At 37.7% G+C, this 26,536-nt stretch overlaps 2 protein-coding genes across 3 annotated transcripts in view; both read right to left on the bottom strand.

Annotated features, from left to right (window-relative positions):
* Nucleotides 1–26: 26 nt before the first annotated feature.
* polr1f (RNA polymerase I subunit F) lies at nt 27–3,631 on the bottom strand. Its single transcript, XM_082185476.1, has 4 exons — nt 3,302–3,631; nt 2,578–2,719; nt 2,267–2,475; nt 27–524 (listed from the first exon to the last, which is right to left on the bottom strand). Exons 1-4 carry the CDS (start codon nt 3,598–3,600, stop codon nt 110–112), a joined length of 1,065 nt encoding a protein of 354 aa, XP_082041602.1. The 5' UTR covers nt 3,601–3,631; the 3' UTR covers nt 27–109.
* Nucleotides 3,632–4,339: 708 nt separating this feature from the next.
* tmem196 (transmembrane protein 196) overlaps nt 4,340–26,536 on the bottom strand; it is a 39,717-nt gene continuing 17,520 nt past the window's right edge. The window contains exons 1-5 of one of the 2 annotated variants that reach the window (XM_082186400.1): nt 11,565–11,615; nt 11,196–11,411; nt 10,560–10,616; nt 6,433–6,702; nt 4,340–4,918 (exon numbers count right to left, since the gene is read on the bottom strand). In XM_082186400.1, coding sequence (XP_082042526.1) covers nt 4,850–4,918; nt 6,433–6,702; nt 10,560–10,616; nt 11,196–11,411; nt 11,565–11,567 — 615 coding nt within the window. In that variant the 5' untranslated portion in view covers nt 11,568–11,615 and the 3' untranslated portion in view covers nt 4,340–4,849. Of the gene's footprint in view, nt 4,919–6,432; nt 6,703–10,559; nt 10,617–11,195; nt 11,412–11,564; nt 11,616–26,536 lie in introns of those variants that run through there. The other variant, XM_082186399.1, reaches the window with a different exon arrangement.

Below are 26,536 nucleotides of genomic sequence, written 5' to 3'. Positions count from 1 at the left end.
AGGTGGAAATATAAAAATGCAAATACTCCAGAGGAAAAAGCATTTATTATATTCTGTAAATATAAATCTCACAAAGTTTTTGAGTTCATTAAATGCTCTGTGACAGAAATCACTTGTTGTTCTTCTTCATTTTAGCAGCAGGCATTAGTTCAGAGGCGTCTTCTCTCTCGGCCGCTCTCTTTCTGCTGGTTTTATCACTCAAATACCCACTGGAGTCGCTCGCCGGGACCTCAGGGGGCGAGATCTCATCCGACTCCTGTCGTTTGTCTTTCTTCTTCTTCTTCTTTTTCTCTTTGTGATGTCCGTTTGAATTGGAGTGCACCTCCATTGTGTCCACAGTGGTTTCTCTGTTCTCTGACGTTTGCTGCAGGCTGCTGTCGTTCACTGACTCCTTCTCATGCTTGTCTTTCTTCTTTTTCTTCTTGGGTTTTGGACTGACGGTCGTATCTTCCGTGGGTTCTGGTTCTGTAGAGGACTCCACAGTTGATTCCTTTTGTTCGGTTTGGGCCACGAGCTCTTGTACTCTAAAATGTCAACAACAAATTGTTGTTAGGAAATGAAACGAGCAGAATTAATCTATTAGCATAAAGTCTGGTCAAAATGTCACATTTTCAAGAAAGAACTGGACATTTTATGTAGTCATACACTGAATTATTTTCGGTTTTCCTTTGTGTCAGCGTCTAAACTACAAATGTTAAACAGCTGTGTTGACAATACCAATTTCTCAATTTTAATTAAAGGGATAGTTAACCCAAAAATGAAAATTCTGTCATCATTTTCTCACCCTCAAGTTGATGATATTTTGAAGAATATGGGTAACCAAACAGTTGATTGACCCCATTGAAAAAATAAAATAAAAAATACTATGTAGTCAATGGGGTCCAACAACTGTTTGGTTACCCATATTCTTCAAAATATCTTCTTGTGTTCAGAAGAAGAAAGTCAGTCATGCAGGTTTGGAACAACTTGAGGGCGAGTAAATTATGACAGAATTTTCATTTTTTGGTGAACTGTCCCATTAAGCTAATTTTTTATGATTGTGTCGATGATGTTTTCAGTCGATGCGTGAACAAATTTCTACTAAGCATTATTTGTAGCGTCTCCCATCCAATAAATCACAATAAGCTTTGTGCTTTTATACTTTAGATATCAAACAAAGTCTCAGCTTCCAAATTCTGTAAATCTCATCATGAAAATCACTCAATAAATGCTGTTTTGGCGCTAGGAGTGTGCGATATATATAACGTCTACGATAATATCTTAATAGTCATTTTAATGATATGCGATCTTACATTGAGTTTATCCCTCACTTTACAAAAACACACCCAGAGAGCACAAGCATACTCTACATGTAGTCTACCAGGCATTTAAAGTGCATGCTTTCACTGCGTGATTTAGTCTATTAAAATGCATTTATAATGCCCTAAATATTCAAGATAAGAGGCAAAAATGCCCCAGTATATCTTTTGTATTTATATCATTTAATATAGTTAATATCACACGAAGAGTGACATTTTTCTTCAAATATCAGCACAATAACAAATGTGATATTGATTTTATACAATGGTTCAATAAACAAGAAGTGACTTACATTTTAGACACAATATTGCCCGTTTTTGCACCATTTCGCTACACGGCGGTGTTTCATTACTGAATGAATCAACTTTTTGAATGAATCAGTTGAATGAATGATTCAATGACTCACTCATTAAGTAAATTGCTTCATTCCTGAATGAATAAGCCGTTTGAATTAATCGGTTGAATCTCACTGACTCACTCTTTAACAGTGACTTGCTGTCACTATCTGGTGGTTTTCATTTCATATTTAACGTATCTTTTCATGTTTAAAATCAGTTAAAATATCAATATTCAATGTTTTATGTTTAAAACATCAGAACATTATTTATGCATTTGTAACTGCAGGTTAAATGCAGTCAAAAACTTTGGCAGTAACACACTCAGCAAAATATTGTCTAATTATCGATCCCAGAAAATATCGAGATATAATTAGTCAACATCGCCGCTCTTTAATGTTGCGTGACAGATCACCGTGGCGTCTCAGTTCAAGTGGCACGTGAATCGATCATCTCTTCTTCTTTACTACTAGAAAAGACTTTAGATATAAAGAAGGTGCACTCATATTACTATGAATGCGAGAAAGTGCAACGTGCAGTATGGCAGAATTAGTCCCGCCTTCTTAATAAGAGCCTATCAGTAAAGTCATTTGCATCACTGCAGCCGCCTTTAACGGTCTAGATCGGCGTACCTGGTTTTGTCCAGCCGTCCTCTGATCAGAAGAACACCAGCAGCTTCAGCGTCCAGCTTGAAGACCTCGAACTCCAGGCTTTGTCCAACACTCAGGCCAGAGTCCCTCCACTGCTCTGGGCTCAGCAGATTGGGCTTCACCACCGACGCGTTAAAGCAGCCGTGGACCAGACAGCCCACGTGACCCGCTCCCATTTTATTAATCACACCCTGAGGGACATCAAACACACACCATTAAACATCTTCAGCCAGAGCAAATGCAAGAATGCATTCATATACATGCACAGAACATGAAGATCTTGTGAAACGTACCACGAGCTTCGACCCTATCTGCGGTTTGAAGATCACGAACGACGCCTCGATGTTGAAGTGAATGAATCCTTGATCGTCATAAATGTCTCCATGCTGTCCTACGATTTTAATGTTGTCATACGCCATAGGAACCCCATTCAAACTGCAGAGAACAAACGGGCCTTAGTCTGATCCTATATTAATAAATGTTGTTCATATAGACATTTGGGCTGAGTGCAAGAGTTTTTACCATGATTTCAAACTGAAGATTAAGCTAAATAAATAAATTAAAATATATAAAACATTTGATTAAAATAATAAATACAAATAATAATACATCTTACAGTACAGTACTACAGTGAATAGAAAAAAAGATATGTATAGCTAACTTGCTATTGCTAGCCGCTCAGAAATTGCCTATCCTGCCTTTAAATGACAACTTTACAACAAAACAGTACCATGTTATTATGAAATCTATCAAAGTGGCAATACTTGGTATTGGAGTAGCATATGAATGTGATGACGTCCATCAAGCATCAGCAATGACACACTTACAAAAGAGTACTAGAGTATTTTTAAAGGTATCTCGACAATACCATGGTTTTACTGACTGTGAAAGCACAACAATCTTAAAGCACAACAATGATCATGTATAAATAGTGCTGTCACTGTCACACGATGCATCAAAATACCGCGGCATTACCATACTTTTCTAAGACATTATCTGTCAAGCCTTTAGTTTTACCTGCCGGAGTACTTGAGCAGTTCTGCGTTGAGTTCCTCCTGAATGCCGAGCCTCTTCTTTCGCAGGTAAACGGGCGGCAGCGCGACGTGTCTGCGGTGCGTGTCGAGCACCAGGCACGAGTAACGCGCGTTCAGAAGCTTCACCGCGCCCGCGAACGACGGAATGAGGCACGGAACCACCGCAGAGTTCCCCCCGGGTCTGGCCGTGACATCTCCGCTAGATATCTGCGCTATTGTTGACACATGAGAGGGGTTTGTGACGGGTTTCGCAGCGCCGTCCTCCTGAGTCCAGTTCGCCATGCTGAACACATGTGGAGGAGCACGTGATGCGTTTGCTCGTGTGTTTACTGTTTAGCGGCGAAATGCTCGGAGTGATGTGTGACCACCAGCGGAGAGGAGGAGAACTACACACAAAAAATAAATAAATAAATAAACTCTTGTGACTTTTAAAAAAATCTGTTTTTTTTCTGTCGCTAATAGTAGCCTAACTATTTAAAAGTAAAAATAGAAGATAATTTGAATTAAATATAAAATATAAATAATTCATTGAAAAAAGAACAATTTAAAAATGGATTCAAATGAAAAATTTATGAAGAATATTCCAGCACTTATGAAAAATGCTGTAGGGTTAGTCTGCAGTATAACACACACACACACACACACACACACACACACACACACACACACACACACACACACACACACACACACACACACACACACACACACACACACACACACACACACACACACACACACACACACACACACTATATAAACAAACTTTTTATGTCAACTTTTGAAGTGGATCAAAAAAGTTAATCAAAGTTGTCCTAAGACAAGAACAGGTATTGTTCAAAATTGATGTATAACTTTGATGAAAGGTTTTGATTCATTTCAAATGTTGACTACTGTATATATTATAGATTTCTTTAAAACAACAGAGATTGTGGTGTGTAAATGAAAAGTGTTTTTGTGTGTTAATGGTTTAATCATCAGTCATTGTACCACAAATTACATTTTACCTCTTTATTTCATTTTCATATGAAGCCCCTATATAAAAATACTGTAAATTAATAAATATCTTTACAGGCATTTTACAGTGTACATTTGATACGGTCAGGATAAAAGCATTCGGTTTACCATACAATATCAGGATTACAATTTCAGATTCAACATTCCCTTTATCTAGATACAGGAAGAGAGAAAGAGATACAGAAAGAGAGAGAAGATCGTTTGCATGCTTGTTTCGTACTCAAATATCTGTTTTCTGTACGCTCAAGGTCTCCTGAGGTCATCAGGTAACTGGACACTGATTGGCTGTCTGTCTGCTCAATACCGTTATCCGACGCTGCGTCTACAGTCTCTGCTTCTCCTGTCAGCTCGACTCAGCCAATCAGAGTGAAGAGCTGTCAGCCTGACTCAGCCAATCAGAGTGAAGAACTGTCAGCCTGACTCAGCCAATCAGAGTGAAGAACTGTCAGCCTGACTCAGCCAATCAGAGTGAAGAACTGTGCAGTCGAGTCAAGAGTGTGTGGGCAGCGATCCGTCATGGAGAAGCGCTCCGCCCGTTGTAGGAGATTTGAGAGATGGCATTGCTGGTGTTATCCAAAACCTCCTGCGAACAGACAAACACACGGCCGAGTGTCAGTACGAGACGCGCACTCAAACTGACGACTTACATTTGTATCTAGTGTATGTTTATACCAGTCCTGTGTGCCTGTGGAACAACCGGTGCAGGATAAGAAACACTCTGAAGTTTAATGCTTAGGGTTTGTTCAGATAACTAACATACGAGCAATAGTAATTTGATGCAAGCGTGACATACACAGAGAATCATAAGACAGTACAAACTTGACACATTTAAGAGTTTAAATAAATGTTTTAACTCAAAACAAAATATGTTTTAAAGCCTATTGTCATATAAGAACCTTTTTAAGTTCCATAAAGAACTACTATAAAATAAATCAATTATAAATGATGTACTGGCGCTTTAAGGCAAAACACAGTTTTTTTCATGCAATGGTCAATTTTGAGATTTTGCTTCCATAATATGTCTTCTTTCTATATAGACTATATAGTTGAAAGAAAACTCCCAAAATACACATTTAAGTTTATGTTTATTAATTAATTTTTTACGTTATATATTTGTGTCTGTAGCGGCCATATTATATCCTTTTGCAGTCTTGTTTTTGTTTTTGGGCTGTACGAGAATAGATTTTAATGCTTGAATCTTCAAAAACACATTATTTTCCCCATATTCTCCATTGTTGCAGCTCCTCTCTTCCCAGTCTGTCAGTAACGCTCTGTTTCGTTCCTGTCTCTATGAAGCCCCTCCTTCTGAAAAGCACAATGTGCTCTGATTGGTCGGCTGGAGCAGTGGGTTGTGATTGGTCAACACCCCTTCCATAACCTTAACCAGGCCCCACCCCTTTATTTTGCTTATGGCTTGGATAGGAATTATTTAAATGAGGTATACGTGTTTGTTCCTGGAAGAAAACTCAAGACTACAATGGAGGCGTTTCAGGGAGTTCAGAAACACTGACACTAATATAGAGAAGAACTCCCACTGGAGGGACTTCGTGCTTTGGAACTTTGCAGAGCTTTTTCATGCTCAAACAGCAACATTACACAGAAAGATGAACATGTATAAAGCATAACAGGTCCTCTTTAAAGTTTATTCCTATCTTCTAGAGGTTTTTACAGACCTTTTTGTACCCGACTTTATCCAATGTTGAGATTTCTGATCTGGAAATGTATGCAAATTACTGCTTATTTTTATTGGATTAAATATGTGTTGTCTGCATCTTTAAACATTATATTTCAGAAACCTTGTAATACAAATGTACTCTGATTAATCAACCTGGGTACGTATGGTGATGTCTATTAATTCAATGTTTACCCTTTTCACCTGATCTGAAGCATCTTGACACATCAAGGCCCTTTTAGTCTCCAAAAAGTCAAATAGGAACTCAAAACCACGATAAAAAAGTAGCCTATGTTTCATGGTGGAACAAATTATTACATTTTTAATTTCTTTGGAATCATTCGCAATAAGAACAGGAACATTTAGAAAGCGATTTGAAATGAAAGTTGCCTGTGAGCCGGTCCACACAGACTGCACAAACATACCAGCTCCTGTCGTACCTTCTCTGCCATTTCGTGTGAGTGATGTAGTGAATGTTCTCTCTCCAGAAACATGCGCTGCTGTTCGCTGCTGGCCAGTCTGCAGGTCAACCACGTGGACAGCGTGCAGCTGCTGATGCCCAGACACGCTAGAGACATGACGGCCAGATGAAGAGAGCGCATGGTGTCCGGACGCTTGACCAGTGCGCGGACAAACTGGAAGTTCAGGATTCCACCAATTAACCCACAAATGCAGCAGGAGGAAAATAGGATCATCTGAGAGAGAAACAGAAACATGCATAATGTTAGCTGTTTGTGTCTATTGCATGCATACATCGTTAAAATAACGCATATTGCATCTATACATCATTCAAATAATAACATATTGCATGCATACAATATTAAAATAAAAACATATTTCATGCATACATCATTAAAACGCATTTTGCATGCTCACAATAGTAAAATAATAACACATAGCATATTCACAATATTAAATAATAATGCATATTGCATGCTCACAATATTTAAATAATAACACATATTGCATGCATACATCATTAAAATAATAATGGATGTTGCATGCATACAATAGTAAAATAATAATGGATGTTGCATGCATACAATAGTAAAATAATAACACATAGCATATTCACAAGATTAAAATAATAACACATATTTCATGCTCACAATATTAGAATAATAATGAATATTGCATGCATAAAATATTAAAATAAAAACGCATATTTCAGGCATAAAATATTAAAATAATAACACATATTGCATGCTCACAATATTAAAATAAATACACATATTGCATGCATACATCATTATGAATATTGCATGCTTACAATAGTAAAATAATAACACATATAGCATACTCATCATTTTAAAATAATAATGCATATTGCAAGCTCACAATATAAGAATATCACATATTGCATGCACACATAATTAAAACAATATTGCATATTACATGCATACATCATTAAAATAATAATGCATATTGCATACATACATTATTATTATTATTGCATATTATTGCATTGCCAAATGCATTAAAAGCGTTTCTCCTTGACACAAATTAAAATATCAATTTAATTTAGTATTCCATTTAATTACTTTTGTGGTACTTAATTTAAGTATACTTTTGTTTAAGTACTTTTGTGGTGTTTGCCCATGCAAAAGTAACAAGCATAAAGCAAGGTTCCCGGGGTGTTGCTATGCAGTGGCTAAGGTGTTGTTCAGAGTGATTTCCAAGCTCATAAAGGTCAAAGTACATTAACCTGAAGAGTATAGCACAGCAGAAATACTGTAAACGGAGGGTGAAGACGAAACCCTTGTGTACAGGGAGAATGGATTGTGCTGCTCTGTGTTTTTGTAATCGCTCAGACCACGTTCAGACAGTGACATTATCTGCCAGCTCAACACTTCAGGACAGATTTGACCTCAAATTACACAAGAAACTTCTGACTACAGCACATGAACACGTTGGATAACACACCCCCTTTTAGTGTGCTAGAAATCTCTTATAGCTTGGTATTGCATACTCCTACCATGAATTGCTTACAATAAAAGGCTTTGCAAATGATGGTTTTGTTGGTAGACAACATGATTAATATATCGAATACTTGAACTATTTGTGTATGTATGCAGTATATATGCAGTGCACTGAGTATGACAAAAAAAAAAGCTATTTATCAGCATTTCCATTCATTTTAAAGGTTGCTCAGCTCATTCATGCCACCCTGGACGTTTGCAACCTGCATACTGCTATCTTTGCTCATAAGCCAATGGAGCTGATAGACAACTATTTTTATATTGCCATCAGTGAAAAAGCGTGTATTGTTTAATGCATCTATCAGCAGGTGACATTTTTTTTAAATGAACTATCCTTCTAACTTTCACTGATGTTTTGAGGTCATGTGACAGCAAATGTAGCATACTACTATTTGAAACATTTGTATCACACATACAATTTGAAATAAGCATTTGATTTCAAAAGCAGCCATTCTGTCATTTCCCTAAATTATTGCATTATTGATTCTGCTAAAACTGCAAACCATCTCTAATATTATTTCACTGTAACAAAAATAGTACGCAAAACATACTCATCAGCATACTACTATACTAGTCATCCATTCATACTGTAGCACAGCCTATATCGCATTACACACTGAAGAGAAACAGCCAAAACACTTTGTTTTTCGCAGTATGTTCTGTTTAAGTGTCTAACCCCTGCTGAGATGAGACTAAAAGTCCATATGATTTAGAGACACAATGCTTAAGTGTTCTGGAGCAGCTCCTGACGTTACTGTCAGGAATTCAGGATCATTACAGGAAGACGGGGAAGGTTTGCATTTAGCCGTACAGTAACGTTACGGTCAGGGCATAAAGGCCCAGAGAAACTAAATCAATCAGGAGAGGAGAGAGATAAAATGAAAAAAGACGGAGAAAGAAGCGTGTTTGAGGACAAACCTGAAAGCGTGTACACAAGAAATCAGAGGAAAACAAGTAATGCTATGAAAAGAGACATGTGGAGAGTTGGATCAGAGATACATGGAAGCTCTCAGACTGAGGTTTCACTTCAGTATTGATTTGTGATTAACACTCTCCTCTGGGGCGGCTCACTCCACTCCAAGGTGGCTAACTGAATCTCGTCTCTCCAGTGAAGTATCCTGGGATATTTACACACACACACACACACACACACACACTCACACACACACACACACACACACACACACACACACACACACACACACACACACACACACACACACACACACACACACACTCACTGTGAGCTGGAGCTGGTCTCTGATGTGCATGTTTATATTGACGTCCACAACAAACTATTTCTATTCTAGATTTAGTTAGCATTTCTAAATTAAGAACACACCAATAATAGGAATGTGTGTGGTGAGACACGGTCTGTGTTATGCTGTTTGGGATATTATAAGGCCAACCTTTCATGTTTGTGAATGTAAAAGGTCTGCAAAGTTTCCAAGATCATGACAAATAAAGAAAAAAGAAGCGATTCTGAACTACCTGAAACGAGTTGTCAGTAATTCCATCATGTCTTGCACAAACCTATGTAGTTTTGTAGCAAATTTGCATAATGGCCGTCTATAGTTTTCATTGGCTGCTGGCGAACAACGTCTACTTTGCTCCGCCCTCAAACACTGTAGTTGTATCTGAGACTGGGAGAGTTTGGTTTGAGAAGACGTTGTTTTCTCCTGCCAAAGCAAATCCACTTTACTGCACTTCCAAAGGATGAGATTGATAAAAAGAAAAACCGACGCCATTGTTCGTATCACAGTGTATAAAGTGCTGAGGAAGAGCTGACATTCAGATATAGTAATGAGCGTTTGGTTTCTGACATGCACTGTAAGTGGTTGACCAATCACAGCAGACTGGGCCATCCGACCAATCAGAGCAGAGCAGGCTCACGAAAAGGCGGGGCTTAGAGAGACTGAATCCCTGATTGAACGGTTTCAGACACTGTGAGAAAAGAGCTGATGCTTTATTATGAGAAAATAATGTGTTTTTTGCTTGGATGCATGTAAACCTACTGTAAGAGACCTCAAAACAAAATTAGGAACCTTTAAAAAAGAATAATAGGGGCACTTTAATACAGTAGAAATTGTGTTCTACACGCTTAAAACAGTTCCAATTAGAACCCAAAACCATTTAAAGTTTAATATAGAACCTTTTATTCTTTACAGCAACAATATATACTGGTGCTTTAAACAACCCAGAAACCTAAACACTGATCTGAAGAACCTATAATAAAACTCAATCAACAGTGCAATAAAGCAGTGTTTAACATTGAAGAATAAAACAAAGTGTACGTGTTCTTGTATATGCTGGAAAGAAATGGTGTAGGATTTACTTTGAAACTATTTTCACTTAGGAATTTCACAAATAATTACAAAGAAATGGCAAGCAACACAGTGCATTTACCATGAAAAGTATAAAGACTGAAATAGTATTTTGCATGTAAAATATACTCCAATAATCTTCAAAGAAAATGTGAACTGGCTTGTTTACAGTGTGTGTTCAACAGGAGTGTACAGTAGAGATCTAGTACAGTTGGATGTGTGCAGGAGAATACTAAAGTGCGTACTCACAATCAGTCCAGTCCTCTTCCGTGCACACAGCATGCCACACAGTCCGCAGATTAGAAACTATGAGAGACAAAACAGGACCGGTCGTATTTGATCAACTTGAATGAACCAAAATAACATGAATGGAATTGTGACAACACTGTATTACTGGATTCAGATGACAGTAGAGTCAGTGCATATAAGAACTGAACTGGACACAAATGAAGTTATACGAGTTAATGATGGAAAGATCTCACAACCTCACAAAACACCAGACAACGAGTCTTATCTGACATTTCTAGAGCAAATAGAAACAGTATTTATCTGTGAAGTAAACAATTACCTGAGACAACTTTATGATTAATCATTAAGTTATGACATTAGAAATTGTGCCATTCTACTCTATAGGTCAGATTACCGTACTGTACAACATTGGTATCTGTTACATCACTATATACTCTACACCATGATATTGTCTATAAATGGTATTTTCATGGTACATTAAAGTTCTTACAAAAATACCATGGTACTATGGATGCCCAAAACATTTTACCTTTTGACTGACAACAAATCATTTAAAATCAAATACAGCACAAGCATTCAGTGGCTAAGAGTTTAGCTGAGTTGAAGCTGAATAAGACTAAAAAAAGTGAGACGTACACACACTCCGCTCCATACCGGAGAAGCGTCGCCCTGCTGGGTCTGGTGCTCGGCTTTCGCCCGGATGATGCCCACCACGCCCAGGGCGATGCTGGACACCCCGAGCCCTATCTCCAGCGTCGACAGAACCAACAAACTCCAGATGATCTTCCGGCTGCTGCACATCTTCGCTCGGGCATCCTTCCTGGCCGGTGCGCAAAACGCTTCACTCCATGTCTTCACAGATAAACACACATTAAATCCAGAAAAGTCTGCAGATGACATCAACTTAAGTGATTTCTCCCAAACAGATCAGTGCGCAAAGGCGCTCTCCATGGTGCGTAACCGCCACCAGTTTAACTTTACCCTCCTCCTCCTCACTGTGTTTACCATGCTTCTGGTCCTGCCCCATGTGATTTCCCTCAGTTTAGACAGAGTAAATGCTCCGCCCTCAAATCACCCCCGAAATTATTTCACACTGCTGCAGTGGAGCGCTTCTAAAATTGTTTTATAATCGCTATTTAATTTCATATGTAAGGTAATTCGTTAGAAGAAGAATTGTTACTAACGTTCTAAATCGATTCTGGCGGGAGAAGTTGCGAAGAGCGCAACACTGTCAAACAGCGAAGCAGGTGTCCTGACGTGCGCGCGCACAAACACACACACGCTTATGCGCAATGGTGCGTAAAAGCGCTGATTGTGGTTTTATGCTATTTTATTGCATAAAACACCCGAGTTGAACACCTAAAAGCACATGTCAGCACAGCATATTAAGACATTCAATCACATTTCATTAGAAATGTTTTTAGTGGAGCGAATCCATATAGTCCTCTTGGAGAGCTTTATATAGGAGCCTAAAACAATAAGCGTGCTGTTTATGGGCACTTTTGCAGCCTTTTGATGCTCTGTGATTATATTTGTGGAAGTTCCCACACATTACCAACGCGCAATTGATGCCTAAAACATTTCTAGGGACTTTAAAGAGGAAAAAAAAAGAAGCAAAATGGACATTGATGTCTTAAAATGACTTTGAAATTGTTGCTTATTGGCCAGGCAGGCAGTGATATGGATTCCTATAAAGCAGATTTATGCTCATTGTGGAAAGCATAGAGTTATCTGCTGAGCATTACTGTGCATTACCACAAGCATTTTCTTATCTCAGGTCACACTCACAACAAATGTTTGATCATTGCATTATCCCTTGCTCACTGGTTGGCCAGAAAGGAAATTTTTTCATTTATCATTTTATTTAATAATTTCATTTATCCAACTAAATGGCCTCTCTAAATAATTCATAACCAGGTTTCATATAGAGAATTGAACAAAACAGTTGCTCTGTGAATGTCTGTAAGAGACTGTAGCCCTTCATCCGCTCATTAAAATAACATCATAACAACACAAATGTAGAAGCCTGTCCTCGTCTACTGCAGTGTGCTGAAGGGTTTCAGTGTGTTCAGTGTTTCTGCAGCAAGACAGTTCATCCCAAACCTAACAGCAACTTTCTGTTCGCGTTACCGTAACAACAGCAGCTCTAAAACAAACAGTGCAGTTATTGAACAGTTTCACTGCAGTCATATTTCAGGTAGACTATTTAAAAAACAAATCAAAATACATTATATTTGCATTTGACGTTCTTCACCAGTAAGTATTTCAACAAAGCAAACCAAGTCAGCAGAAAAAAAACTAAAAAACAATTAAACCAACAATGGAAAGGTTTGCCCATCTGATTTCCAATAAACAATCAATCTGAATTTTTGTTTTTAAACATACTTCATTTTTGAAAATAGTGGTTAATTGGGGGGTTTCTTTACTAACAGAATAATCAATGTTCTTGAACTTATAAATACATTTGAAGATGAAAGAACTTCTGCCAATTGTGAACATTATGTACAAAATTCTGACAAAAATAAAATATATAGGCAAAAATAAGTTAATTTGTCTTTTATAAGCAGCATTAATGCAGGTGCGCACGCACAAGCACACACACACACACACACACACACGCACACGCACGCACGCACGCACGCACGCACACACACACACACACAAACATTAAAATGAGTTAAGCAATTTTCAACTTTTTATAAAAGTTATACAAGATTCAACACATTTTTAAGTCAGTTTAATGTAATTTATAATAAACATCCAAGTTGATTGTACTTAAAAATGTATAAGGCAGAAACTTTTTTTACAGTGATTTCAAAATTGTTCACATTTGTTCACAATTATTACCAAATCACATCAAAATTGTTGTATGTACAGTATATGCTGCATATATATAACAAGCAAAACATGTTGCTTATGCTGTCAGGATTTCTGGATTCCTGTGTAATTTGTCTGCTAATCTGCTTGGGAACATCAGCTGTCTGTAATATCACCATTGCACCAGACACCCCCGTCTGCTGAGTCATCAAACTAGCGCTTCTCCACCTTCACCCAGTGTGTCCTCCCTCTCTCCCTCTCTCCCTCTCTCCCTCATCTGCAGGGTTTGTGGGAATGTGAAAGTGCTGAAATGATTGTCAGTTTCCAGACCCAGTTGTGACCGGTGGTCTAGAAATAGCAGGGTGGAAAGGGTGGAGATATTTTTAGCACCTGCGACCATGTGTAAAGAATAAGGAAAGCAGGGTGTATTGTTTGCTCTTCAGGTTCTGCTGTAATATCACATTTCTGAAAGATTGTTTGTGCTGCATATTCCTGTGAGGGCCAACAGTTCATCACTTGTTAGCCCCTTTTTAACCACAAAATGACGTAGTTACAACATCGACCAGCTTACCAGACAAATCCATTCATATATCTTTTGTACTTTCTGAAAAAGACAGTAGCTGCAAAATGATGCACATTAATTTGTAAAGTCCAAAGTCAGGTGTGAGATATTGGACTTCTGAACATAAAGGCAATATTGCTTGTATTGTAGACTGCATATGAGTGATGTTTTCTGGAAAGTTTAATTACTATTTTTTTCATTCAAAATACACAAAATGTGTAAACTTTACAGTCAACTAATTATTATGTAATTGATATGCCACCTGACTTAAAGGCTGGACTGAACGTTTCTCACTGGTAGAAACAGCATTGTGGTGGCGTTTACATGCAGTCTCATAAATATGATCATTCCATCTTCGAAAAGAACAGACAATTCCCCTAAATTGCTGAAGATCAGAATATTTGATGAGAGTGAGTAATTTCCCCTCCCGTGGCGGTCCTGTCCTGTCGTTTGTCCTCCTGTGTCTCAGTATTAACTTCCATTAGCATCACTGCAGTATAGGACAGAAGAGCTGCTTATACACACGCTCTCACATCCTCCGTCTATTTATAACCACCGCAGTCTGTTTGTGTCTGTTCATCCTCCTCCTTTCTCTTCCTCTTTCTCCATATAAATCACCATGTTCCTGTCCACTTGTAATTTCGGTTCCGTCCTAAAACGGTGAGCTGCCTTGCTGTTTACTGCCTACATAGACGGCTACTAGGGATGCTTGACATTTTTAAGCCATACCAGACATTTGGACACTCATGCTGGAACAGAAAATGGCCCCAAATTAGAAGCATAGCCTTGTCCAAAGTCTTGGTATGCTGAAGCATTAATATTTCCCTTCACTAGAAGTAAGGGGTCAAGCCCAACCCCTGAGAAACAACCCCACACCATAATCCCCCCTCCACCACACTTTACAGTTGGCACAATTTAGGTAACGAGTCTTGGTGCACGTTTTTGAAATGGTCTCCATATAAACAACAAAAACGTGAATCTCTGAAGACGATGACGTCATGCACATGCGTATTACGTGTTCGATGTAGTGTTTTATCGCCATCTACTGGCCTGGCAGCAGAATACAGCGTTTTTAGTCTTTTTCGCGGATCCGTGTGAATGTGGATCGTTTTGACAATGTCTGTGCACAGAAAACTCAAAGGAAAAACTTCTCTGTTTAAGCATATCGCTGTCTTGTAAACGTACCCTGAAACCCGTTATCCAATATATATTTTAATGTGCTTTAAGTGTCTAAATACTTTTGTGGCGCCCCCGTCACATTATTTGACTTTAACCCCATGATGTTTTGACTCTTTGCATCATTATACAAGAGCTCATTTTCCCTGCGATAACTATGTCAGTTTTGTCACACTGTAAATGTGCCCATGTCACGGATCGCCCTGGAGCCTTGTTTAATGGTCCACAAGGGAGTGCTTGAATCTGAAGGGGTCCTGCCAACATGCTGGTTTATTGGCACATAGTGAGAACCATCACCGCCTGTGAGCGCGTGGGACCCGGTTATAATGATACGGCCACTGCTAACAACCAGGCTCAGTTAAGTTTAGAGTTTCAGTGTTGTTGTGTGTCCCTCTTGTAATCCATAATTGTCAGTGCCTTGTTATTATGTGATGCTATTTGCTAAGTCAGTGACAAACCCCGTACTTGAGTTAAAGTACAGATACCCTTTTGATATATTACTCCAGTAATATATTTAAAATGTCTGCTTCCCTTCTTTCTGCTGCTAGAAAGAAATGAAACAATTGCCTTTAAATGCTAAACATCGTATGAGTATAATCTGACCATGCAGCCAAACTTTACTTAATATGTAAACATAATATGTAGACATAATGCACAGATTAAACCAGATAATGCGAATGTTTGGAAAAATCATTCTGAACATATTTGTATCGTGCAACAATGATGCAAACAAGCTTGGGAGAGCAGTGTTTTTATAATGGAAATATTGAGTGCAGCTATTGATCTTTGTGTTAGCTGTGCATGGTCAGTGCAGGTTTGGCTCAACTTTCTTGTCAGCATTAGCAAAATAAGCTAAAACTTCTTACATTTGCAGATTCTGACAAAAAATCCCTGTTGCCCATTGACAGCTCCCACATTTAATGCATGGTGACATGTAACTCTTCAACACACAGCCATCATGAAAAAGTAGAAAAGTATGAAAAGCATGAAAGTATGAAAAGTATGTAATATGTGTATATATTATACAATATTATATTGCATAATATATTATACAAATGAATCAGTTTGCATATAGGCGTATAATGGCAATGAAAAATTGTGCATATTTACACATATATTTTGTGTGTGTGTGTGTAAATTCACCAAAACACGTTTTTTTGCATGATTCTCAACATGGAAATTCACAACTTTCACTTTTTGAGGAACTTTTTGTGGTAAAAAATCCTCATGGTTGTAATGGCGTTTTAAAGGAAGTTCTGCACTGGTCAGGAAATGAGGACTCGGGGGTCGTTCTTGTATCCCCGAAGAAGATAAAGAGAAAAACAGCCAGTGGCGACTCTGCTTGAGAGGGCAGTGTTTTATCTGCAGGAAGATCGGTGCATTGTTTGCTAATTGTTTGAAAGCACCATTTTTCTTCACACTAGCCGGCATTGGGCACTTCAATATGCTGATGTTGTAGGTTTCATGCAGGAAATTAATGCACACGGGCGAAATACTGCAAAAGATGTTGCACACAGTAGTGAAAGTGTGAAAACACACATGCACGCCGACAGAATCAAGTAGAGTTTGCCTGTTCAAATAACTACATCATTAGATTGATTTCTGAAGGATCATGTGACACTGAAGACTGGAGTAATGGTGCTGAAAATTCAGCTTTGATCACAGGAATAAATTACACTTTAACTGTATATTTACTGTATAATTGAATCAAATAAATGTAGCCCCAGCTAATAAAAATATGTTTTAGAAACATAGACGCGTTTATCCAAGTTCTGGAAATGTTATTGCTGAAGGTTTTCTGGACATTCAAACCGTCCGATTTTTTAAATAAAAAAAAAAAATAATAAAAAAAAAAAACATTTTCTTGCACTGTATAAAATTATATGATCAAGCATGTGTTTTATCATTACTTTAACTCATCTCAACTTTTTTGGTTGTTTTATACAAGATTCAACTCATTTTAAAGTCAGTTTAATATAATTTAAGTTGAAATGACTTACAGCCAAGTTGATTGTACTTAAAAATTTAAGGAGGCAACTGTTTCTTCCCAATGTGTGTCACATTCACGTTAGTTTGGACTCCTTATGTTTTGTATTCTGCCCTCATCACTCATCTGTTGTCATGGACACTAATTACATTCAGCTGTGCACTCATCAGTCACCATCATTAACACCTGTATATGTTCAGTTCAGTGTCCGGTATCGTCTGTGTGTTGCTCTCTGTTCGCCTTTCTGTTGGATCTTCCACCCGTGAGACAATGTGGTTTTACAAGCATTAAGGAAACATTCCATTTGATCATTTTGCAAACATTATGACTCGAGAATGTTACTTTTGAATATCTGAGACAAGCATTAACATTTAAAAAAACGTTAGAAGAACGTCCAGCTTCAAATGTTTCATTTCAGGAATGATGTATAAAAAATGTGTTTGTGCTAACATTTTGAGAATATTATTAAACACCAGACAACTTTGAGTGTACTAACTGTATTAACGTTACTGCAAGTTCATAACTTTGAGAGAACCTTGCCAGAACGTTCTGAGAATGTTTCCTGTTAGCTGGGGCCTTGGTGAGCATAAGATAATTCTTTTAAAAACATAAAAAAAAATCTTAAATATTCCAAAATGAATTAGTGAATTAACAAAGTATGAAGGATCAGTTTTGGGAATGTTTCGGGGAACGTTATGGCGTCTCCATCTGAAATAATTGATTGGCTTCTTCCTAAACCACACACAAAATCCCAAAGGTTTGACTTCAGCGAGTCAGATGGACTGAAGGGGAGGATGAGGAGAAGTGTCGTGTTGCAGAAGCCTCAGTGTTTGATGACTTGGAGAAAGTCACTTAACCTGAGAAGAGCCGCGCAGCTGCAAAGACACAGAGATCAATGAGTCAGGTCCTCTGTGGAAATCAATCAAACTCCAGCTCGAATAAAACACACTCCGACTGCTTTAACGCCAACGCTGTCTCACATGTTTCTCCTGAAAGTCCTTTGGAGGCACAAATGTGTCAATAGTTGTCATACAGTACGAGTATAGAGCTATGAAATGAACGTGGAGAAGCTCAGATCATTTGATTAGAAACATTTTGACTGCAGACTTTAGTATTTTGGCAAATCTGAGCACAACTTCTGAAACTCCAGATAAGACACATTTGAGATTACTGGAATCTGTTTCTCACACTGTAAAAATTATTATTATTTTTTGAAGCTATAAATAAAACACGATTATTGGCTGATTTGGCCAATTGAATCAACACCACCGTTCGCCCCTCCAGCGACGGCCCTGAATGTATTCATAATGTACATTATATTGTATTTTCATAAATAATTGTAACCAAAGTTAAAATGCATTATAATATTTGCAGATTCCTGAAATCGATTGTCACTTTTTTTTTATGAATTATACTTTCTAAAGGTGTGACAATGAAGTATTATAATGTATGTGATTACAATTATTCATGATATCATACAATGCATTATAAGATGTATCAAAAGGCATATTTAATGCATTAAAAACACTTTTATAATGCATTATGTATAAAGTTTTTGAAGGGGTGGTATAATGCCCTTTTCACAAGATGTAAAATAAGTTTCTGATGTCCCCAGAGTGTGTGTGTGTGAAGTTTTACCTCAAAATACCCACAGATATTTGTATATAGCATGTTCAAATTGTCACTTTTTGCGGGTGTCTGTCCCTTTAAATGCAAATGAGCTGCTGCTCCCGGCACAGAGGGCGGCGCTTCAACAGCTTGTGTCCTTTTACCTCACACAGACATGCAACATTACACACTAACTAAAGTTAGAAAAGTGAAATCATAATCAACCACCCCTTTAAATAAAGCGTTACCGGAAATAGTATTTCAGTCTTCCTACTTAAAATGTACTAATTTAATTTCATACTTGCCGATTCTTGCCGTTATTTAATTGCAATTTCTGAGCGAACGTTGTTTCAAAGTAAATCCTAAACCTTTTCTTTCAGTGCAGAGAACAATTGTTATATTTAAAAGATCTCATTGGTGTTTTTTCTTCTCTGCATGTGTGAGACCTGGTGAAATGATTCTGTCTGACCTCAGTTTTTACACTTTTCAAAAATCCGTTGGCAGTGAAATAGCAGTCTAAGAAAGAGACCTGACAGCCTGTCAACGGACGTCCAAATGTGTCCGATCCTCTCAGCGGGACGGGGCTCCATATTCTGACAGCCCAGTGAGTGTGATTCCATGTGAAGGACTGAATTAGGAGAGAGCTTTCCTGATTTACACAACAGGGCCCAAAGTTCTTCATGAACGGTGGAACTTCTCTCAGATGCTCAACAACATGCTGTATATGGGGAATAATAAACATATTAGTTTCACAACTCAAGCATGCAAAATATTTTCACATGTTCATATAATACTTGAGTGAGATAATGTTGAAAACGAAAGTTTGAGAGAAACATGTTCTTCCTGTCAATCACGCGAACAGGGATCATTATCAGAACTTTGGCTAACGTTCTGCCAAGGTTCTTCCAGTAATGTTAATAGAACGTTCATTCAAAGTTATCTGGTCTTTAATAGCGTTATCAAACATTAGCATGCTACACATCATCCATGGAACGTTTTCCCGAAACATTTTAGTTGTATATAGTCTAATGTTTTTTTTAAAGGGATACTTCAGGATTTAGCATTAAGCTTTGTATTAGTAGAAAACCTGTAGTATTTTCGAATTACCGTGCTTTCCACCCTCATATCCCCCTGAGATGAGAGATTTATGTATTTTTTGTCTGGAAAAAATCCTCCGATGATACAAAAATCGTCATTTTGCGTCATCTGAGGATTTTTTGGCCAGAGGCTAAAGACTAGAGCCAGTAGGAGGAGCTGTCCCGCATGTTTTCAACCCGCCCATAGGAGGTGGGATCTCACTCACAGAATGTACACAGTATCAGCCATCTTTCTTTGGAAGCTAAGCTAACAGGCTCTTGTTCTTTGGAAAAAGCTGAGTAGTAGGAGAAAGCTGAGTATTAGGGGATCGTCCAAAATGTCTGGGATTCGGCTTTTGCTTTCCATTCATTGTTTACATGCACACCTTTTGTTTCAATCTAACTGAATTCATTCCGATTGGTGAATCTGAATGTAGTGTTTACATGAACGCTAAACAAGTGATCGGTTGATGTGCGTTTTACCATTGCTAAGAAAATTCCCGCTCCTCCGTGAGAGATAGCCTATGAGACCGGTGCGTCTCAGTAATGACGCCACCGGCCTCGCGCCGTTCTCCCGCGGCCCTCAGCCTCGTCCTGCTCGCCACAGTAAACATAATGAATGGCGACTGTAGAGCGCAAAAGCCGAATCCCGGACATTTTGGGCGATCTCAAAATCCCGGGCAAACTCGTCAGAGACTCACTAGTAGCCTAGCCTTGTTGTTTTCAACTGTGCTCTCTTACCGGGAGGCGTGGCTTGGGTGTGGCCTCCTAGGGCAGCGAAGCAAGTGCATTCTGGGAGTTGTTGTCTTTCATCCACATAAGCCAAAAATACATTTTCTGGCTTTTCTCAGTCTAGAAAGCTCCAAATTCAAAAATTATTTCACATTTCTTCTACATAAATGACCTATTTTAAATACACATTCATCTTTCCAGAGGTGAAGTGTCCCTTTAAACGTTACTTTCTGCTTCAGAGAACATTCAAAGTACTGTTCCCATAATACTTGCATAATGATAAAACATTCTCTTAAATTTTTTTTTTTACATTTTGTATATTCTAAGAAATAACATTTTCCTAACTTAATAGCAACGTTAGCAAAACTTAGAACATATTTTTGTTAGGCGGGACAGTGGAACGGCAGCTTAGTTTCCTTATACATTCACATGCATTTTATAGTAAAATCTTGAGCAGCAAATCATCATATTAGAATGATTTCTGAAGGATCATGTGACACTGAAGACTGGAGTAATGATGCTGAAAATTCAGCTTTGATCACAGGAAAAAATTACATTTTACTATATATTCATAAGTAAATAGTTATATTCATAGTAACTGTTTTTACTATATTTCTGATCAAACAAATGCATCCTTGGTGAACATTAGAGACTTTATGATAAAAATAACACGGCCAAACATTTTGCTGTCCAGGATTTACTTGCCCATGCACAGATTAACTGTACACTTTAGAATGACCTTGTTTTTCTTTCTAATATTGTCCATCTTATATAACTGTGGGAAGCATTAAACACAACCTGACATGGTGAAAACATGATCCGTGTCACGTAGCGAGCAGAAGTGCTGAGGCAAACGTGCTGCTCGCTCAAGACTTGCTCTCTGAAGGACGACACCATGCCATGCCTGTGCCGCTGGGCTGTTAGCATGAGACTCTCTGTCTCCAGAAGAGCAAGTCCTGACCATGACATCCTCGGCCCCGGCTCCTTTCAAAAGCTGCCTTGGAAAGTCAATGGGAAAAACACTAACAGGAACGTTCTGCCAAGGTTCTCTCAAAGTTATGAACAAACGTTCTTTAAGTAACGTTAATAGAAAGTTTGTTCAAAGTTATCTGGTCTTTAATAATGTTCTGAAAACACAAAAATGTTATTTATACATTGTTCATGGAACTTCTTCCTGAAACATTTTAGTTGGAATTTCATCTTTTTTTTTTTATGTTACTTGCTTTAGAATGTTCATAAAACATTCCAAAGTAACATTCCCATAATGATCAGTTGGAATGTTCTCTTAACGTTGCAAGGACTTTTTTTAGGTTTTGTTGGTGGACATTTGTGCTTGAATATTCAATGAGACAGATGCATTATGGGAACACACTGTATGCTTTATTTAGGTCAGCTTTATTTAGTGTGGGATCTCTATTCTGACATACGTTTAAAAATAAAATTGGCATACATTATTATCCAGAACATCACAGTTTGATGAGAGCATGTTAAAATGGCCTTCCTCTGTGAAAAACAATGACCAGAGACTATGAAAGCTGGTCTAAGAGGAAACTATTAATCTTTCATGAATTATTGAAGTACTAGCTTTGTCTCTGATGTTTCTCCTTAAGGAGTTATAATTTACTAAAAAGACACAAAATAATCAATAATTGACCTACAGGAAATATATTGTGAAAATGAATGTGGACAACATTTTGTCCTGGAGCATTTTTATGAGAAATATTATAGTTTTGACTATGATCTGATCATTTTGATAAACCTGTAAATTTACTGCCAAGAAAATACATACATGCATACATAACCATTTATATTTTATATATATATATATATATATATATATATATATATATATATATATATATATATATAATATTTAATGCGTAAGTGCAAAAATAAATGTGTAAGTGCAAAAAATTATTGCAAAAATAAATGCATAAATGTAAGCAATAAATGTATAATTGCAAGAAATTAGTGCAAAATAAATGCATAAAAAATAAGTGTAAAAACATAAATGCCTAAACAATAAGTGTAAAAAATAAATGCATAAGTGCAAAAATAAACAGATAAGTGCAAAAATTTAGCAAAAAATAAATGCATAAGTGCACAAATTAGTGCAAAAATGAATGCATACGTGCAAAAAATGTGCAAAATAAATGCATAAACAAGTGGAAACTTAAATGCATATACGTGCAAAAAATAAGTGCAAAAATGAATGCATAAATAAATATTTCCATCCATCCATCCATAAAGAGTATATCCAGCTCAAAATGAACAAGAACAAAACTCTATTATTACTCCAATTAAGTAACATGCAATGTTTGGCTTCTAGATCTAGAAGCTGCAGCCCAGAGGTTTAGGAGGAGTTTGAATCAATAGCATCTGTTCTGATAGCTTCCTTATTGATTTGTGCAAAATGTTGGTGGCCTTTTGGAGAAAATGATGTCCTAATTTGCTCAGAGGGAGCCGGGAGAGATGGAGGTTGTGACTTGAGCTGTCGGATGTGGTTGTTGTTGCGTCTGTGAGGCCCTTAGTGGATGTTTGATTCACTGCGGCCCTTTACGAAACTGTGACTGTTACTCAGATCCAAGATAAGATTTAGACTTGATTAGGTCTCTGGTGCCTATAAAAAGATTTTAGGTCATGGATGAGAGATGACAGTATGTGTTCTCACAAACATTTCAGATTAAACAATGAGATGTGAAATAGGATTTCACTGTAGTGTAGAAAATGTTCAATCAATTTGTGTTGTAATGTTACATAAAATAAAATAAAATACTTTTTTAAACATAATATATACTACAAATAGTTGAACTATGAAAACTTCATGAAGTGTCTCTCATGAGACTGTAAAAACTGATATGAAGAAAGAAATTCAGCTTGAAAGCTCAAAGAGACAATTCTTTTTCAGAGTAGTTGTTACAATTCCCGTCTCGTTTTCCCTGTTTTGTGTTTAAGGACTCTTATTTTGAAGTGCATTTTCTGTTCCTATTGTTTTACTGTTTCACTTCCTGTGTTCAGTTCCTGTTTGCCTTGTTTCCATAGCTGCCTTGTTTGTTACCATAGTTACCCTTGTTAGTCTCCATAGTGATTGATTATGCTCACCTCATAATGGCTGCTTGCAGCTTTATTTGAATTTTAATATTACTTTAAATAAACTGCATTTGGATCAATCTCTCCATTGAGTCTCCAAGGTTACAGAAGTGGCCTTTTTAATCATTCAAATATTTAATAATGGTTTCATTATGCACATCCAAAAACTGAATTGCTAGAAGCAAGTCACATGACTGAGGCATCAGTAGAAAAAGTCGCATGCCACCCATTTAAAAAGGGTTTCAATAACCAAAGCCAAAGTATGAGCAACAGTGATGCTTGCTTTCTGTGACTTTTGAGAATGGTTAAAAACATCCACTGATGAATAAAACGCATCTCAGATATTCCCTCAGCCGTTACGGGCTGCTGACATACCAACTCTAAATGTTACAGTCGCTGCTGCCAGATTTATGCTGGCATCACACTTTTCACACAGTTTGGATCCACATTCAAATCCCAGACTAAGCAAAGCGCAGCTCTCACGCTGTGCGGCGCTCACACTGTGTCCGTGAAGGTGGAGTGGCACAGCTCAGCGGGAGCGCTCTGTTTGCAGGGCCCGATAATGAACTGTAATTGCGAGGCTCAAGCTGGTCCGTTCGGCTTGTTCACCCGCTGGGCGTCTCTACGGGACTCCTTTAGCCCCACTGAGACTCACTAATAGCCCTAAAGCTGCCTGCAACACTTCAAATGATCCCTTTATAGCAGTGATTAATTAGGAGACAGGTAGTTAAATACGTGGATTGAAGGTGATCCTCCAGAGATTAACGACTAATGACTCCAGCATTTCCTTACGCTGCCCTCAGGTCAGAATATAATACTAACATACTGCCTACTAGTACTATTTTTTCTAAACAGTATTGAGAAACATTTCAAACAGCAGTACACATGGTTGTCACATGCATGTTAAATCAAAGGCAGGGTAGGTGATTTGTTCTAGAAATAGTTTTTGTTATGCTGGTTGAAAGTCTCTTCACATCCTGATAGCAGTATATATATATATCATCTGTGGAAGGCGTAGGACCATAAAATGTACGTCCAATCATTGCATTCGGTCCAATGTCCTACCTGCCTGTCAACATATGTATTTCCATACCTCCGCGAATCCCTCATGCTATGTTCGACAGAAGTCAGTCACAGAGCAGCGCAACAGAAAAAGCAGCTGCCTTTTACAGTTCCTCCCGAACAAAACTTAAAAATAAAACTACTGTAGTTTGGAAGAGATGGAAACCCGTGATGTTATTCTCGGAGCGGTTCGTGACTTGAATTTATGCGTTTCAATGGCAACACTATCAACGCCGAAATGAACCTGCAGCAGTCAAGTGGTACAGGTCAGTGATCTTTAAGTTGTTTATTGTTCATTATTATTGTAATGTTATGTGCTTTAAAACATGAGGGAGTTTAACCACCGTCTCTCGTGATGCTTTTGTTCACTCCCTGCTGTACGCGTTCGTGTGTTTTGAAGGAGGCGTGGCTTCGGAGGCGCTCTGAAGGGAGGGTGGGATCTCATGCTTTCAAAGCTAACTCTCTATTGCTAGCCTCTCCGAAAATTGCCTACCTTTAAGTATTTTTTCCAGTATTGTTAACTACGAAATCAACTAAAACCGCTGTATAATTCACGCCAGGCCAGTAGTTGGCGATGTCACTTTGTAAAGAAACACACGTTTTTGACATGACGTCACCGATTTCACGAAATAATTTTTTGTAGTTTATATATATGAAAAGTTAATATTCACTGCCCGGCCAAAAATAAATAAATATCTTGACCACATATTGATTCATACATTTTTGGTGAAGATCTTGTATTGTACAAAGACTTTCAATGATTTTAAGGTGGAAATGATTCTTCAAGCTCCTCACAACCATTCTTTCACAATCTGAACTTGATGAATCTTGACATTGTCCTGGAATATGGCCATGGTGTGTCTTCCTACATGGTTGTTTAAGAAATGAAAAGCTACACACTCCATCAGTTAGGGTTAGAAGAACTGTTGCCAAACATATAACTTGCTAGAAACATAATACCCACTGCAATAATAATCCAATCATAGACTCTTAACTATTTGACTTTTTAAATTGTTTTGTTTGTTTGTTTGTTTTTTGCCCGGGCAGTGTATATTATATCTATTAAAAATAATCAAATATTTTTCTAGCTCTCTCTCCATTTCAGGGGGCCTGAATGATTGAGATGTTATGCGAACAGGCGCTGCAGTCATAAACTTCAGGCTCTGACATAAACACACTGCAAAGCAACCAAACACAAATTATTGTACAATCGATATTGGTCTCTGGAGAGAGGTCTTCGCTATGAAAGCCTGCACAACACGCTTTAACTCACTTTTATGGCTATTTGTTTATCAATAGGACATTAGACACGATTAACCCTCCTGCTGCGAGATTACACTCGCTCTTCAGATCAGCACTGCTTACTTTAACACTGCTTCTGAATATGGGATTATAAATAGCACTGACATTTTAATAATCTATTAAATAAGAATGCATCGCCTGAAAGAGGTAAAAGCGGGTGTTTTATTGAATTTGGGATGATGGATTGAAGTCTCAAGAGGCCCAGAGAAAAATGTTATTGCTCTGGAGACTTTCACACTCGTATGAGATCTGCTCTCTATTTAATGCTTTCTAGGAGAAATGATTGACACAATATCATTTGTTAACATTAGTAACATGAACTAACAAATATCTATCTATCTATCTATCTATCTATCTATCTATCTATCTATCTATCTATCTATCTATCTATCTATCTATCTATCTATCTATCTGTCTATCTATCTGTCTGTCTGTCTGTCTGTCTGTCTGTCCATCATCTGTCTGTCTGTCTGTCTATCTATCACTCTGTCTGTCTATCTATCTATCTATCTATCTATCTATCTATCTATCTATCTATCTATCTATCTATCTATCTATCTATCTA

The sequence above is a fragment of the Leuciscus leuciscus genome (assembly GCF_965113295.1).
Source record: "Leuciscus leuciscus genome assembly, chromosome: 12".
NCBI classification, from domain to species: Eukaryota; Metazoa; Chordata; class Actinopteri; order Cypriniformes; family Leuciscidae; genus Leuciscus; species Leuciscus leuciscus.
This window is presented reverse-complemented; position numbering and strand designations above follow the sequence as displayed.